This window comes from Lepisma saccharinum, chromosome 28, assembly GCF_977018435.1.
Source record: "Lepisma saccharinum chromosome 28, izLepSacc3.1, whole genome shotgun sequence".
NCBI lineage: Eukaryota > Metazoa > Arthropoda > Insecta > Zygentoma > Lepismatidae > Lepisma > Lepisma saccharinum.
In genome coordinates, this window is record NC_139256.1 from 43,530,820 (window position 1) to 43,544,603 (window position 13,784).

General features: G+C 40.7%; 1 protein-coding gene across 1 annotated transcript in view; it reads left to right on the top strand.

Annotated features, from left to right (window-relative positions):
* Positions 1-13,784, top strand: part of Fas2 (neural cell adhesion molecule fasciclin 2) — a 125,640-nt gene that overhangs the window by 80,910 nt on the left and 30,946 nt on the right. The window contains exons 10-11 of the mRNA XM_083114003.1: positions 3,719-3,990; positions 5,424-5,613. Coding sequence (XP_082970129.1) covers positions 3,719-3,990; positions 5,424-5,613 — 462 coding nt within the window. The remainder of the gene's footprint in view (positions 1-3,718; positions 3,991-5,423; positions 5,614-13,784) is intronic.

Genomic DNA, 13,784 nt, shown 5'->3' on the forward strand with positions numbered 1-13,784 from the left:
GATTTTGCTTTGTCGATGAATTGACTCAACTAAAACGCATAAACTCAATGTGTGGCTATCGGCATGCCTATGATCACATAGACCTAGCTTGCGCCCCGAACTACCACACGAAGAGATATGTAATAATAACCGAGCCAATATTTGCTTTTTAGCCTTTTAGTCCAAATTAATAATTAGGCTAGCTTTATTTCTTAACAAATAATGGTTGCAGTATTGTGCATAGCATCAATGCGTGGCCATCAGCATACATATGATCGCATAGACCTAGCTTCTGCCCCAAACTACCATACCAAGATGTATGCACAACACCGAGGAGTTCTTTTTAGGTTTAGAAGCTTCATCGATCCTTGGTAAAAATGTGATATTTCTTACAAGACATCCTCGCTTTTATACTATTTCAAGAACACAGATTCAAGTACAGATGAATCACTCACTATTTACAAAAAATGCTACCAACAAAACTGACATCTATACATGTTTAGAAATACAAATTGGTATAGTGCACTCTCGCAAACATGAAGATACATTAAACTACTCATAACAGAGCATAAAATACAATAAACATTAAATAAAAGATATACATTACAAACAGGGTGCAATATTACATATAATAACACAACATTTAAGTGTCCTTTCATAAAAGTATAATATATCAGTGACATATTTTAAAGTTGTGACTTCACATAAAAATATGGATCATATCATCTGCCCCTTCCTTTCGGAAACTAAGTTTCAGGAAGGAAGTTATCTACCTGGAGAAAACTTAGTTTTAAAGTACAAACTCTTTCTTCTTATCCTTCGAAAAGTGCACCAGTTTCAGGTTATCCAAGTTAATCTTACCATATAATTCTTTAGTCCTTGGAATTAGCAATGTCACTACATTATTTTGCACTTTGTCCACTAGATAAGGTCCTACCCACAACATAAATAACTTTCGAATGGTCCTATGTAGTGAGGAGCTTAAGGAATGGATTTTAACCATCATGAAGTCTCCAATTGTCAATGTCTTGGCGTTTCCGTTCTGTTTTATATTCTTCGACAGTTTCTTCTTCTCCCTGACTTGGGCTAAGAATAATTTGGACTTCCAATCCAGATGGGCTTCTTCCCGTTCGAGCCAATTGAAATGTGTTAGGATCTCTCTGGGTATAGGATGATTGAAGAATAGTTCAGCAGGCAAATATCTAGTGGTCTCAGAAATGGAATAATTAATTAGCCAAACAACTTTTGATATGTTTCGAGACCAAGTCTGATGTTCTCGATAACAAAATAATTGAAGTAATCTGACAATCTCTTGATTTGCTCGTTCTACCATGTTCCCTTTTGGATTGTAAGCGGTTGTGCAAACATGATGGATATCACGGCTTTTGGTAAATTCTTTCCCCTGCTTAGAGGTAAACTGAGCTCCTCTGTCACTTAGGGTAAACGTAACATTTGGATAGTGAGCAAAATATCCTCTCTGAAGTATGTTTATAATTTCTATAGTCCGTAAAGCATATGCGGAGACAAAACGTGTACCCACATCAATAAGGCTCAAGATGTATTGGTATCCATTAGACCGAGGCAGCTTCCCAATCAAGTCCAGAGAAAGCATCTCATGAGGTTGCTTGGGACTCATATGAAGGGTCTCGGATATTACGGCACAGCAGACGATCCAGCAACCACAGGACATGTAACAACCACCAGTTTAAAATACAGACTAAAAGCTCTCCAAGTGCACAACTACAAGTTCTGATGTAGATGGTGCCATTGGTCACTGAAATTAATTGAAGGAAAAGGAGAAACATTTACCATTCTACATTCTAGTGCAGTTATCACTCATAAAAAATAACACCACTGCAGGATCTTCTAGAGAGATGCTCTAGTAATTCTTTCTTTCATTCTAAAGTTAAACTAAACCTCATGGTGAACAGCCCTCTGAGCAGGGGTGCCCATCCCCCCCAAGGCCCAGGATGCATTATCCCAAAAATCATTCATCAAAATCTCTCCCCAAAAGAATTGTTCATCATACCTCCCCCCCACACACACACGAACAAATATAGTTTGGATAAACATGCAGTAATTGATTTTTGTTTGTCGATAATTTGATTTCATTTTTTTTTTTTTTAATTTTTAGTATTTTGCAATTATCCAGTCAGTCGTAGCACAGGAACACATACAAGAGAAACAAATCGTGCCTGAAATCATCCAACACTAAAACTGAATTCTGCATGTTGGAATTTCCGAGCCAACTCTGAACTACCACAAACAAACACTGGACAGTTTACCACTGGCAGAGATTCCAACAATTGAAAGGTGCATGAAATTCGAATCCTTTCATTGCAGTTGAAATTAGAAGACTAAAAAAAGAAAAAGCATGGCTCACTTCATGTTTGCCAACATAAAACGTGCAAAACTGCTCAGGGTCACTGCCCATATTAGTGTACTGAATCAACCTTATTCTTAATAGTTTGTATGCTTGACTAACCTTGTAATAATGCAAACTGCACCCCCCCCCTTTTTCAAACTGATTCTAAAGCATAAGAGGTGGTGTTTTATTTCAACCCAATTGCCACGATCACCCCCCAGGTAGGAAGAAAAACCAATAACCATAACTAAAAATCGATAGCAAGTCAATCAAACAAACTGGTCCCCCCAATTTTGTGTGAAGATATATAGAATTGGTAGCTAAACTAAAACTTTTTCCCCCAAAATAATTCCCATGATGCAGGCGCAACATTAATCTCCTATGTGGGCACCCCTGCCTCTGAAGGACCAGAGCCTGCCAAATGAATTTTCATTGGGTGATACATGGTCAGCACATTGAATCTCGTTGCTGCTGGCTGTTCTTTTCTTGGCCTGTTACTTCTTCTTTTCCAGTAGCTTCCTAATTGTTCTCATGTTGTTAGGGGCACATCTTGCTACAATGCCAGGGGTCCTGGGTTCGAATCGCAGCCCAGGCATGAATGTTTGTGAGTGTCCATTCATCAATTTCATATCTTCACTCATCCCCATTTTCGCAATTAGCCAAAAGTGGCTGAAGAGTGAAGCAAAATAAAGTAAATCAATCAAATCGATCATTCATGTTGCTGGGTCAACACCGAAATTAACGTTAAAATGATGTAGGCAGGAAAAGGTTATTAGTTAGCAATACTGAATGAAAGAATGGTTCATAAATGATTTCTTACTTCTTATATAGTTAATAAGAATGGCGATTTAAAAACCAGGCAGTAAATTATTTCAAGTATGTACTTAGAAATTACACATATTTTCTTGTGATGCAATTCAACATGAATTAAATTTCTTGCATTTGTTTAGTCGATTAGAAATACTTTGCCTATTATTACATTTTTTACTGCAGCATTTTTCAAAATGAATGTTGATAATAAATTTTCCCTGAAGTTGGCAACTCTGTTCATGCATGGTTTGGTGTGTTAAATGCAGTTTTAGTATTGTGTAGGTAAAGTTTTGTATTTTCATATTGTTGGATTTGATTTTTAATTAATTTCAAATTACCATTAATACAGGTTGCATCATCTGTGATGGAAATGGTAGCCCATTAAGTTAACAGAGCAGTAACACGCTACTATCTTTAGCTCTTCATGAAGGCATGAGCGATCGTTTGAAATTAATTGCACAACTAAAACAGTAATGTAGAAATTCAAAACTTTACCTATGCAATTCTGTTAATGTCATTTTCCTTTAAAAGCTTTGCTATGTAATTTAAATTTGTGCTTTACAGATTCTTCTTACATTTTGGAAAATCTTGAACCCCAGACTAAGTACAACTTCAAGTTTGCAGCGATGAATGATGTGGGCGTTGGAGAGTTTGCAGCAGAGGAAGAATACACCATGCCAAAACGCTCACCTCCCGAGGAGCCACGCATATTAACAACCGGGAGTCCACTCAATGGAGTCATGATGTCACCATATCCCAATAACTATGAGATTCAGTGGAACGTTCCGGCTGACAATGGTGAACCCATTGATTTGTACGAGCTCAAATATTGCGAAGTGAGTAGTATCTGATTACTTATTGCTTTCATGTTAGACAGGATGACCATAAAGGCTGGAACCAATGGGAGAGGTGATGAACTGCACATTTCCTTAAGACTCTGCTAGATCTTTGGCCAATGCCAGGACAGTTGTTTTTGAAATTTTCTCTCTTTTCTAATGTGCTTTACTATCGCTGTTGGGTAGATATGAAACATGCATGAAACTATGGAGAGTATCTAGGCAACAGGAAAAGCAAACCACATGTATTCATGTGTATTTTTTTAGATTTTGAAACATCATAGAGATTTTTACAAAGGAGAGAAAAATTTGAAAACAGCTACATTGGTGTCAGCCTAAAGTCCAGCCAAGCTGTAATGTGAAATGTAATTTTTTTTTCTACTTAGTGTTCCCTTACAATTGACTTCGGTAAATGTTCAATAGAATTATACTCACTTAAATAACAAGGCTTGAATGTTCAACCTCTTTGAAAAAAGAAAATTGGCCTTGGTTGTGACTTTTTTTACTGTACAATGAGTAAGGACCATATTATTCAGTAGACATTAAAAAGAAACGATCAACAAAATATGGTCGGTGGGAAACTCTGTAGATACCCTCTGTATGCAGTATTTTCTTGCGTAAAATTTAACATTCTCTGAAGACACAGTTGAAGGTATAGGAGTAAGGCATACCACACACTCTTATTTTTGGACCTCGATATGGTGTGGTCAGCAGCATGCTTAGACCATCTTTTTTCTCCAAGAGGTACCCATTTGATAAGAGGCTAGATGGGATTCATAATCACATAGTAATCAAAGGACACTGCTATGCAATCTGCTGTGAATTTTCTTAAAAAATCACACACACACATGCACCTGAAGTATTTTACTTCTGTATCTGAAGATAAGTGTGAAAATGTCAGTAACATATGATGATCATTTTTTTAAGTCATTCGATGTGCTTATATGCACTTTCTTACATGTGCAATTAAGAATATTAAATTAGTACCATATAGATATAAATTGAAATTTTTATCAATTGGCTGATCATATGATTCAGTTTTATGTGGGTGATTTTGAATTGAATGTTCTGTCATGTCCTGGCTGATTTGTGAGTTGTTCCAGTGAATTTCATATTGGAAAAATATAGTGAAAATACATTTAAAAACTTGTTCACTCAGGTTATGAATATGAATGATACTTTAAAAGAATTAAGAATTAAAAATATTTCAATGATTTCGTTTTCTTTTCTAATCCTAACATTATGAGTTAATAAATTATTTTAAAAAAATGTTAAATAATCTCGATTATTAACCTAATCAGCCAAGTTTATTTTTGATAGTTTAATTTTCGATGCCATTTTAGTCTTGAAAATGAACAAAGAAGTTACAGAATTTTTATAGTACATTATTGAATTTTGGGGGGAAAATAATAATCTCATATTCTTTTATTCAGGCGAAAAATGAAAGTGGCGGATGGAAAGAAATAAAGGGAAAATGTGAAGTACTTGCACTGGAAAACTCTGCCCTGACAACATACAAATTGGAATCACTCAACCCAGATACATATTATAAAATAGAACTGCGGGCACGGAACCAGATTGGATTTAGCAGCCCTAATCAAATATATGTGAAAACTGCAAGAGGTAAGTGGCCAGTTGTATTTCAGAAGAAGCTATTGGTTTAGTTAGAAAGATGTTATATAAGTGTTCACATTATGTGTGTTGGTTTTCTCAGAGTATAATGTTAACTATAGTTGAAAATCATGTTAAATTTCCACTCAGAACTTATTGACCAGTTGTACAACAACTGGTTACATTACACTATTTTTAAGATTCCACTAAAACCGGTATAAGTCCCACACCCTTAAAATAGAATATTCTCTCTGTTTAAAAACAAAAGTGATCGTGCCTGTTACAGTAATCTTAGCATTTTTATTGGTTACTTATTTTTTAAAAATATTCTCAGTATTTTTTGTTTTATGTTGTACCAAGCATCACAGTCTTTCTCTTTTGACAACATTGCACATATACTCTGTACCAGCTAACTGTAGACCAGGCGAACGAGAACAAGTCTTTGTGCAAGTAGTGACGTGAGGCGGCTCCACCAATAAACAGTGAGAGAAACAGGATTGTGTAATGGGCAACGGGAGTTACCCAATTTTCTCGAGGAAATTTGTAAGCATTGCAAACTTTAGAAAAAAATAATACCGAACGCACATGGCAAACGGACCATATTTTTGTCTCCAAGTCCGTACAATTGGTTTAAGAATTCCTTAGGGAAATATTAGGGATAAAACTGCAAGAGCAAATTTTGACAAGCTGTGCGTTTAGCGTACGGACTAAGGTCTGGACCGTACGTCCATACATGTACGGTTGGCAACGCTGCACTTTCAGCACTCGATTTTCCTCCTCCTTCTCTGTCGATAGGCGTGGCCCTGCTCTATAGTTAGCTGGGACAGGGTATAGTCTGGCAGACCTAGGGCATACTATGCAATGTGATCTACAGTGTTGCTGGTTACATTTATCATAATGTAAGTATTTTCATATGCTGATGGGTGACATGAGGTCAGCCTTTAGCAAATTTTAATTGTTACCATAGGCACTGACTTTGATGACGGGGTGCCCACAATTCTTCAAAGTGTATATATAAAAATATTGTTATGTCAGTGTTGTCCCCCTTCTTTCAATATTTATGTGACATTAATGCTACTGATTATGATGTCACCTTTATGCTCCACCAAAGGAACTTCATATGCACTATCAGGTGGAGATTTTCTTTCTTCTGTATTTTATAGATAGAAGAATTCATTATAATTGACCATTGCTGTAAATCATTAGGAATTGTCTATATCTCTGTAAAAAATTACACTCCCATTTTCCACAAAATGTGTGCGGTGAGATATATGAGCTAAGAAACAATGTATTTGTGCTGTTTATGAAGGAGGAATCATGTCCATGCAAAGTGATTTCCTTATAATGTTACTATTCATTTTCATGTGAATAACTATTACTAAAGTTTCAAAACAATATATGGAGTTATTCCTTGCTCAGAGGGAAGCATAGAGTGCTACATCCATGAATATCATTGCATGTTCTCCAAAACTCTTTCTCAACTGTCTTGTTATTATGTATTATGTGCTTTATCATTTTAATTGTAGGTGTGCATCATCAATATTTGCTTACATATTTATTTTCGTTTTTTTGGTATTTGTTGATGGCTACAAAGTACTTTCCATTTTTTCTTGTATTAAATTGCAGTGTATTTTATTGTAATATCAATTGTTGTTATTATTATTTTTTGCATCAGAAAGCTGATGTAAGCAGTGAGTTTTTGTTTTTTCTTTGTACGTAAGATGGTATGTTTTGTGTGTGTGCGTGTCTGTGTGTGCGATTCTTGAAATATTTGCTAGCCACTATAGAAGATTTAATCAAATGAAATACTAGTATTCATATTTAAAATAAATATTATTTTTTGTTGTTGCTTAATTGAAGTTCATAGTTCAGAGTTCTGAACTCTGATCGGTGTGTATAAGAGGAAGGGGGGGGGGGCATATTTAATTAGTGACTGAAATCCAGAAATACAGGATGCTCATGTTTATGTTGCAAGTCATAACATCCAATTCTGAAAGATTATCCCTAGGTATTATATTTCACTTTCCGTTACTGTGAATTGGTTCTCGTAGATATATCTGAAACGTGCATACAAATATTTTCAGCTTACCATTTTGGCAGTGTCAAAATGTGTGGTTTCAAATGTGTGTATGCGTGTGTGTCCAACAATTTTCATTTCCAATATATATTCTAAAGGAAAATAAACTTCTGATATGGTTAGAAGATCATAAACTACAGTACTAATTAACAGAAGAAAATAAGGATTATCCCCTTTCTGTGCATAAGACTTGTTAATATGCTATGGATAATTTCTCGTGTGATTTTTCAATTGGCATGAATGGTTTGTACAACAGAGTAAAATACAATGGTTAGGATTTCTGCTGACCTCGTACTTATGGGAAGGTCAGAGAATGTGGTAAAATCCTTCAAAAATGTGCTTCAGCAAATAACTTAGCAAATTAGATTTTAATACTTAATGGTGCCCCATGAAGTAAATTTTTTCCATGGTAATACCAACGTAGCTACTGTTTGGCAAGCTCTTGTCATAGATAGAAATGTAAGTGAAAGATGGAAGCACAACCTGGACTCAAACCTGGGCCTCTGGCATATCTTACGATTGTTCTACCACTTGAACTACCCAGCCAGCCTTGGTTGCATCTGATTTTTTGTTTCTGCTGTTACACTGTGTACAGAATCTCCCAGTGATACCACAACAGAATCTGTTGCCTTTGAAACACTGACCACACATACAGTGTCTAGTATCTCGCTGCATAGAGTCAAGTAATAAGGCCTCACTTCCACATAGTGTACCCAATTGTCAACCTCACTTCCACATAGTGCAGCCAATTGTCGACCTCACTTCCACATAGTGCACCCAATTGTTCACCTCACTTCCATTTAGTGCACCCAATTGTCGACCTCACTTCCATGTAGTGCACCCAATTGTCGACCTCACTTCCACATAGTGCACACAATTGTTGACCTCACATCCACATAGTGCACCCAATTGTCGACCTCACTTCCACATAGTGCACCCAATTGTCAACCTCACTTCCACGTAGTGCACCCAATTGTCAACCTCGCTTCCACATAGTGCACCCAATTGTCGACCTCACTTCCATGTAGTGCACCCAATTGTTGACCTCGCTTCCATGTAGTGCACCCAATTGTCGACCTCACTTCCACATAGTGCACCCAATTGTCGACCTCACTTCCACATAGTGCACCCAATTGTCGACCTCACTTCCACATAGTGCACCCAATTGTCGACCTCACTTCCACATAGTGCACCCAATTGTCGACCTCACTTCCACGTAGTGCACCCAATTGTCGACCTCACTTCCATGTAGTGCACCCAATTGCCGACCTCACTTCCACTTAGTGCACCCAATTGTCGACCTCACTTCCACATAGTGCACCCAATTGTCGACCTCACTTCCACATAGTGCACCCAATTGTCGACCTCACTTCCATGTAGTGCACCCAATTGTCGACCTCACTTCCACATAGTGCACCCAATTGTTGACCTCACTTCCACATAGTGCACCCAATTGTCGACCTCACTTCCACGTAGTGCACCCAATTGTCGACCTCACTTCCACATAGTGCACCCAATTGTCAACCTCACTTCCACATAGTGCACCCAATTGTTGACCTCACTTCCACATAGTGCACCCAATTGTTGACCTCACTTCCACATAGTGCACCCAATTGTCAACCTCACTTCCACATAGTGCACCCAATTGTCGACCTCACTTCCACATAGTGCACCCAATTGTCGACCTCACTTCCACATAGTGCACCCAATTGTCGACCTCACTTCCACATAGTGCACCCAATTGTCGACCTCACTTCCACATAGTGCACCCAATTGTCGACCTCACTTCCACATAGTGCACCCAATTGTTGACCTCACTTCCACATAGTGCACCCAATTGTCAACCTCACTTCCACATAATGCACCCAATTGTCGACCTCACTTCCATGTAGTGCACCCAATTGTTGACCTCACTTCCACATAGTGCACCCAATTGTCGACCTCACTTCCACATAGTGCACCCAATTGTCGACCTCACTTCCATGTAGTGCACCCAATTGTCGACCTCACTTCCACATAGTGCACCCAATTGTCGACCTCACTTCCACATAGTGCACCCAATTGTCGACCTGACTTCCACATAGTGCACCCAATTGTCAACCTCACTTCGACATAGTGCACCCAATTGTCGACCTCACTTCCACACAGTTCACCCAATTGTCGACCTCACTTCCACATAGTGCACCCAATTGTCGACCTCACTTCCACATAGTGCACCCAATTGTCAACCTCACTTCCACATAGTGCACCCAATTGTCGACCTCATTTCCACATAGTGCACCCAATTGTTGACCTCACTTCCATGTAGTGAACCTAATTGTCAACCTCACTTCCACATAGTGCACCCAATTGTCGACCTCACTTCCACATAGTGCACCCAATTGTCAACCTCACTTCCACATAGTGCACCCAATTGTCGACCTCACTTCCATGTAGTGCACTCAATTGTCGACCTCACTTCCACATAGTGCACCCAATTGTCGACCTCACTTCCATGTAGTGCACCCAATTGTCGACCTCACTTCGACATAGTGCACCCAATTGTCGACCTCACTTCGACATAGTGCACCCAATTGTCAACCTCACTTCCACATAGTGCACCCAATTGTCCTTCCACATAGTGCACCCAATTGTCAACCTCACTTCCACATAGTGCACCCAATTGTCGACCTCATTTCCACATAGTGCACCAATTGTCGACCTCACTTCCATGTAGTGCACCCAATTGTCGACCTCACTTCCACATAGTGCACCCAATTGTCGACCTCACTTCCATGTAGTGCACCCAATTGTCGACCTCACTTCCACATAGTGCACCCAATTGTCGACCTCACTTCGACATAGTGCACCCAATTGTCGACCTCACTTCCACATAGTGCACCCAATTGTCGAACTCACTTCCACATAGTGCACCCAATTGTCGACCTCACTTCCACATAGTGCACCCAATTGTCGACCTCACTTCCACATAGTGCACCCAATTGTCGACCTCACTTCCACATAGTGCACCCAATTGTCGACATCACTTCCACATAGTGCACCCAATTGTCGACCTCACTTCCATGTAGTGCACCCAATTGTCGACCTCACTTCCATGTAGTGCACCCAATTGTCGACCTCACTTCCACATAGTGCACCCAATTGTCGACCTCACTTCCATGTAGTGCACCCAATTGTCGACCTCACTTCCACATAGTGCACCCAATTGTCGACCTCACTCCCACATAGTGCACCCAATTGTCGACCTCACTCCCACATAGTGCACCCAATTGTCGACCTCACTTCCACATAGTGCACCCAATTGTCGACCTCACTTCCACATAGTGCACCCAATTTTCAACCTCACTTCCACATAGTGCACCCAATTGTCGACCTCACTTCCACATAGTGCACCCAATTGTCGACCTCACTTCCACATAGTGCACCCAATTGTCGATCTCACTTCCACATAGTGCACCCAATTGTCGACCTCACTTCCACATAGTGCACCCAATTGTCGACCTCACTTCCACATAGTGCACCCAATTGTCGACCTCACTTCAACATAGTGCACCCAATTGTCGACCTCACTTCAACATAGTGCACCCAATTGTCAACCTCACTTCCACATAGTGCACCCATTTGTCGACCTCACTTCCACATAGTGCACCCAATTGTCAACCTCACTTCCACATAGTGCACCCAATTGTCAACCTCACTTCCACATAGTGCACCCAATTGTCGACCTCACTTCCATGTAGTGCACCCAATTGTCGACCTCACTTCCACATAGTGCACGCAATTGTCGACCTCACTTCCACATAGTGCACCCAATTGTCGACCTCACTTCCACATAGTGCACCCAATTGTCGACCTCACTTCCACATAGTGCACCCAATTGTCAACCTCACTTCGACATAGTGCACCCAATTGTCGACCTCACTTCCACATAGTGCACCCAATTGTCGACCTCACTTCCACATAGTGCACCCAATTGTCAAAATCACTTCCACATAGTGCACCCAATTGTCAACCTCACTTCCACATAGTGCACCCAATTGTCAACCTCACTTCCACATAGTGCACCCAATTGTCAACCTCACTTCCACGTAGTGCACCCAATTGTCAACCTCACTTCCACGTAGTGCACCCAATTGTCGAGCTCACTTCCATGTAGTGCACCCAATTGTCGACCTCACTTCCACATAGTGCACCCAATTGTCGACCTCACTTCCAAATAGTGCACCCAATTGTCGACCTCACTTTCACATAGTGCACCCAATTGTCGACCTCACTTCCACATAGTGCACCCAATTGTCGAAACAATTGGGTGCACTATGTGGAAGTGAGGTCGACAATTGGGTGCACTATGTGGAAGTGATGTTAACAATTGGGTGAACTATGTGGAAGTGAGGTCAACAATTGGGTGCACTATGTGGAAGTGAGGTTGACAATTGGATGCACTATGTGGAAGTGAGGTTGACAATTGGGTGCACTATGTGGAAGTGAGGTTAACAATTGGGTGCACTATGTGGAAGTGAGGTCGACAATTGGGTGCACTATGTGGAAGTGAGGTCGACAATTGGGTGAACTATGTGGAAGTGAGGTCGACAATTGGGTGCACTATGTGGAAGTGAGGTCGACAATTGGGTGCACTATGTGGAAGTGAGGTCAACAATTGGGTGCACTACATGGAAGTGAGGTCGACAATTGGGTGCACTATGTGGAAGTGAGGTCGACAATTGGCTGCACTATGTAAAAGTGAGGTCGACAATTGGGTGCACTACATGGAAGCGAGGTCCACATAGTGCACCCAATTGTCAACCTCACTTCCACATAGTGCACCCAATTGTCGACCTCACTTCCACATAGTGCACCCAATTGTCGACCTCACTTCCACATAGTGCACCCAATTGTTAACCTCACTTCCACATAGTGCACCCAATTGTTGACCTCACTTCCACATAGTGCACCCAATTGTTAACCTCACTTCCACATAGTGCACCCAATTGTCGACCTCACTTCCACATAGTGCACCCAATTGTTAACCTCACTTCCACATAGTGCACCCAATTGTCAACCTCACTTCCACATAGTGCACCCAATTGTCGACCTCACTTCCACATAGTGCACCCAATTGTCAACCTCACTTCCACATAGTGCACCCAATTGTCGACCTCACTTCCACATAGTGCACCCAATTGTCAACCTCACTTCCACATAGTGCACCCAATTGTTGACCTCACTTCCACATAGTGCACCCAATTGTTGACCTCACTTCCACATAGTGCACCCAATTGTCAACCTCACTTCCACATAGTGCACCCAATTGTTAACCTCACTTCCACATAGTGCACCCAATTGTAGACCTCACTTCCACATAGTGCACCCAATTGTCAACCTCACTTCCACATAGTGCACCCAATTGTCGACCTCACTTCCACATAGTGCACCCAATTGTCAACCTCACTTCCACATAGTTCACCCAATTGTCGACCTCACTTCCACATAGTGCACCCAATTGTCGACCTCACTTCCACATAGTGCACCCAATTGTCAACCTCACTTCCACATAGTGCACCCAATTGTCGACCTCACTTCCACATAGTGCACCCAATTGTCAACCTCACTTCCACATAGTGCACCCAATTGTTAACCTCACTTCCACATAGTGCACCCAATTGTTGACCTCACTTCCACATAGTGCACCCAATTGTTAACCTCACTTCCACATAGTGCACCCAATTGTCGACCTCACTTCCACATAGTGCACCCAATTGTTAACCTCACTTCCACATAGTGCACCCAATTGTCAACCTCACTTCCACATAGTGCACCCAATTGTCGACCTCACTTCCACATAGTGCACCCAATTGTCAACCTCACTTCCACATAGTGCACCCAATTGTCGACCTCACTTCCACATAGTGCACCCAATTGTCGACCTCACTTCCACATAGTTCACCCAATTGTCAACCTCACTTCCACATAGTGCACCCAATTGTTAACCTCACTTCCACATAGTGCACCCAATTGTCAACCTCACTTCCACATAGTGCACCCAATTGTTAACCTCACTTCCACATAGTGCACCCAATTGTTGACCTCACTTCCACATAGTGCACCC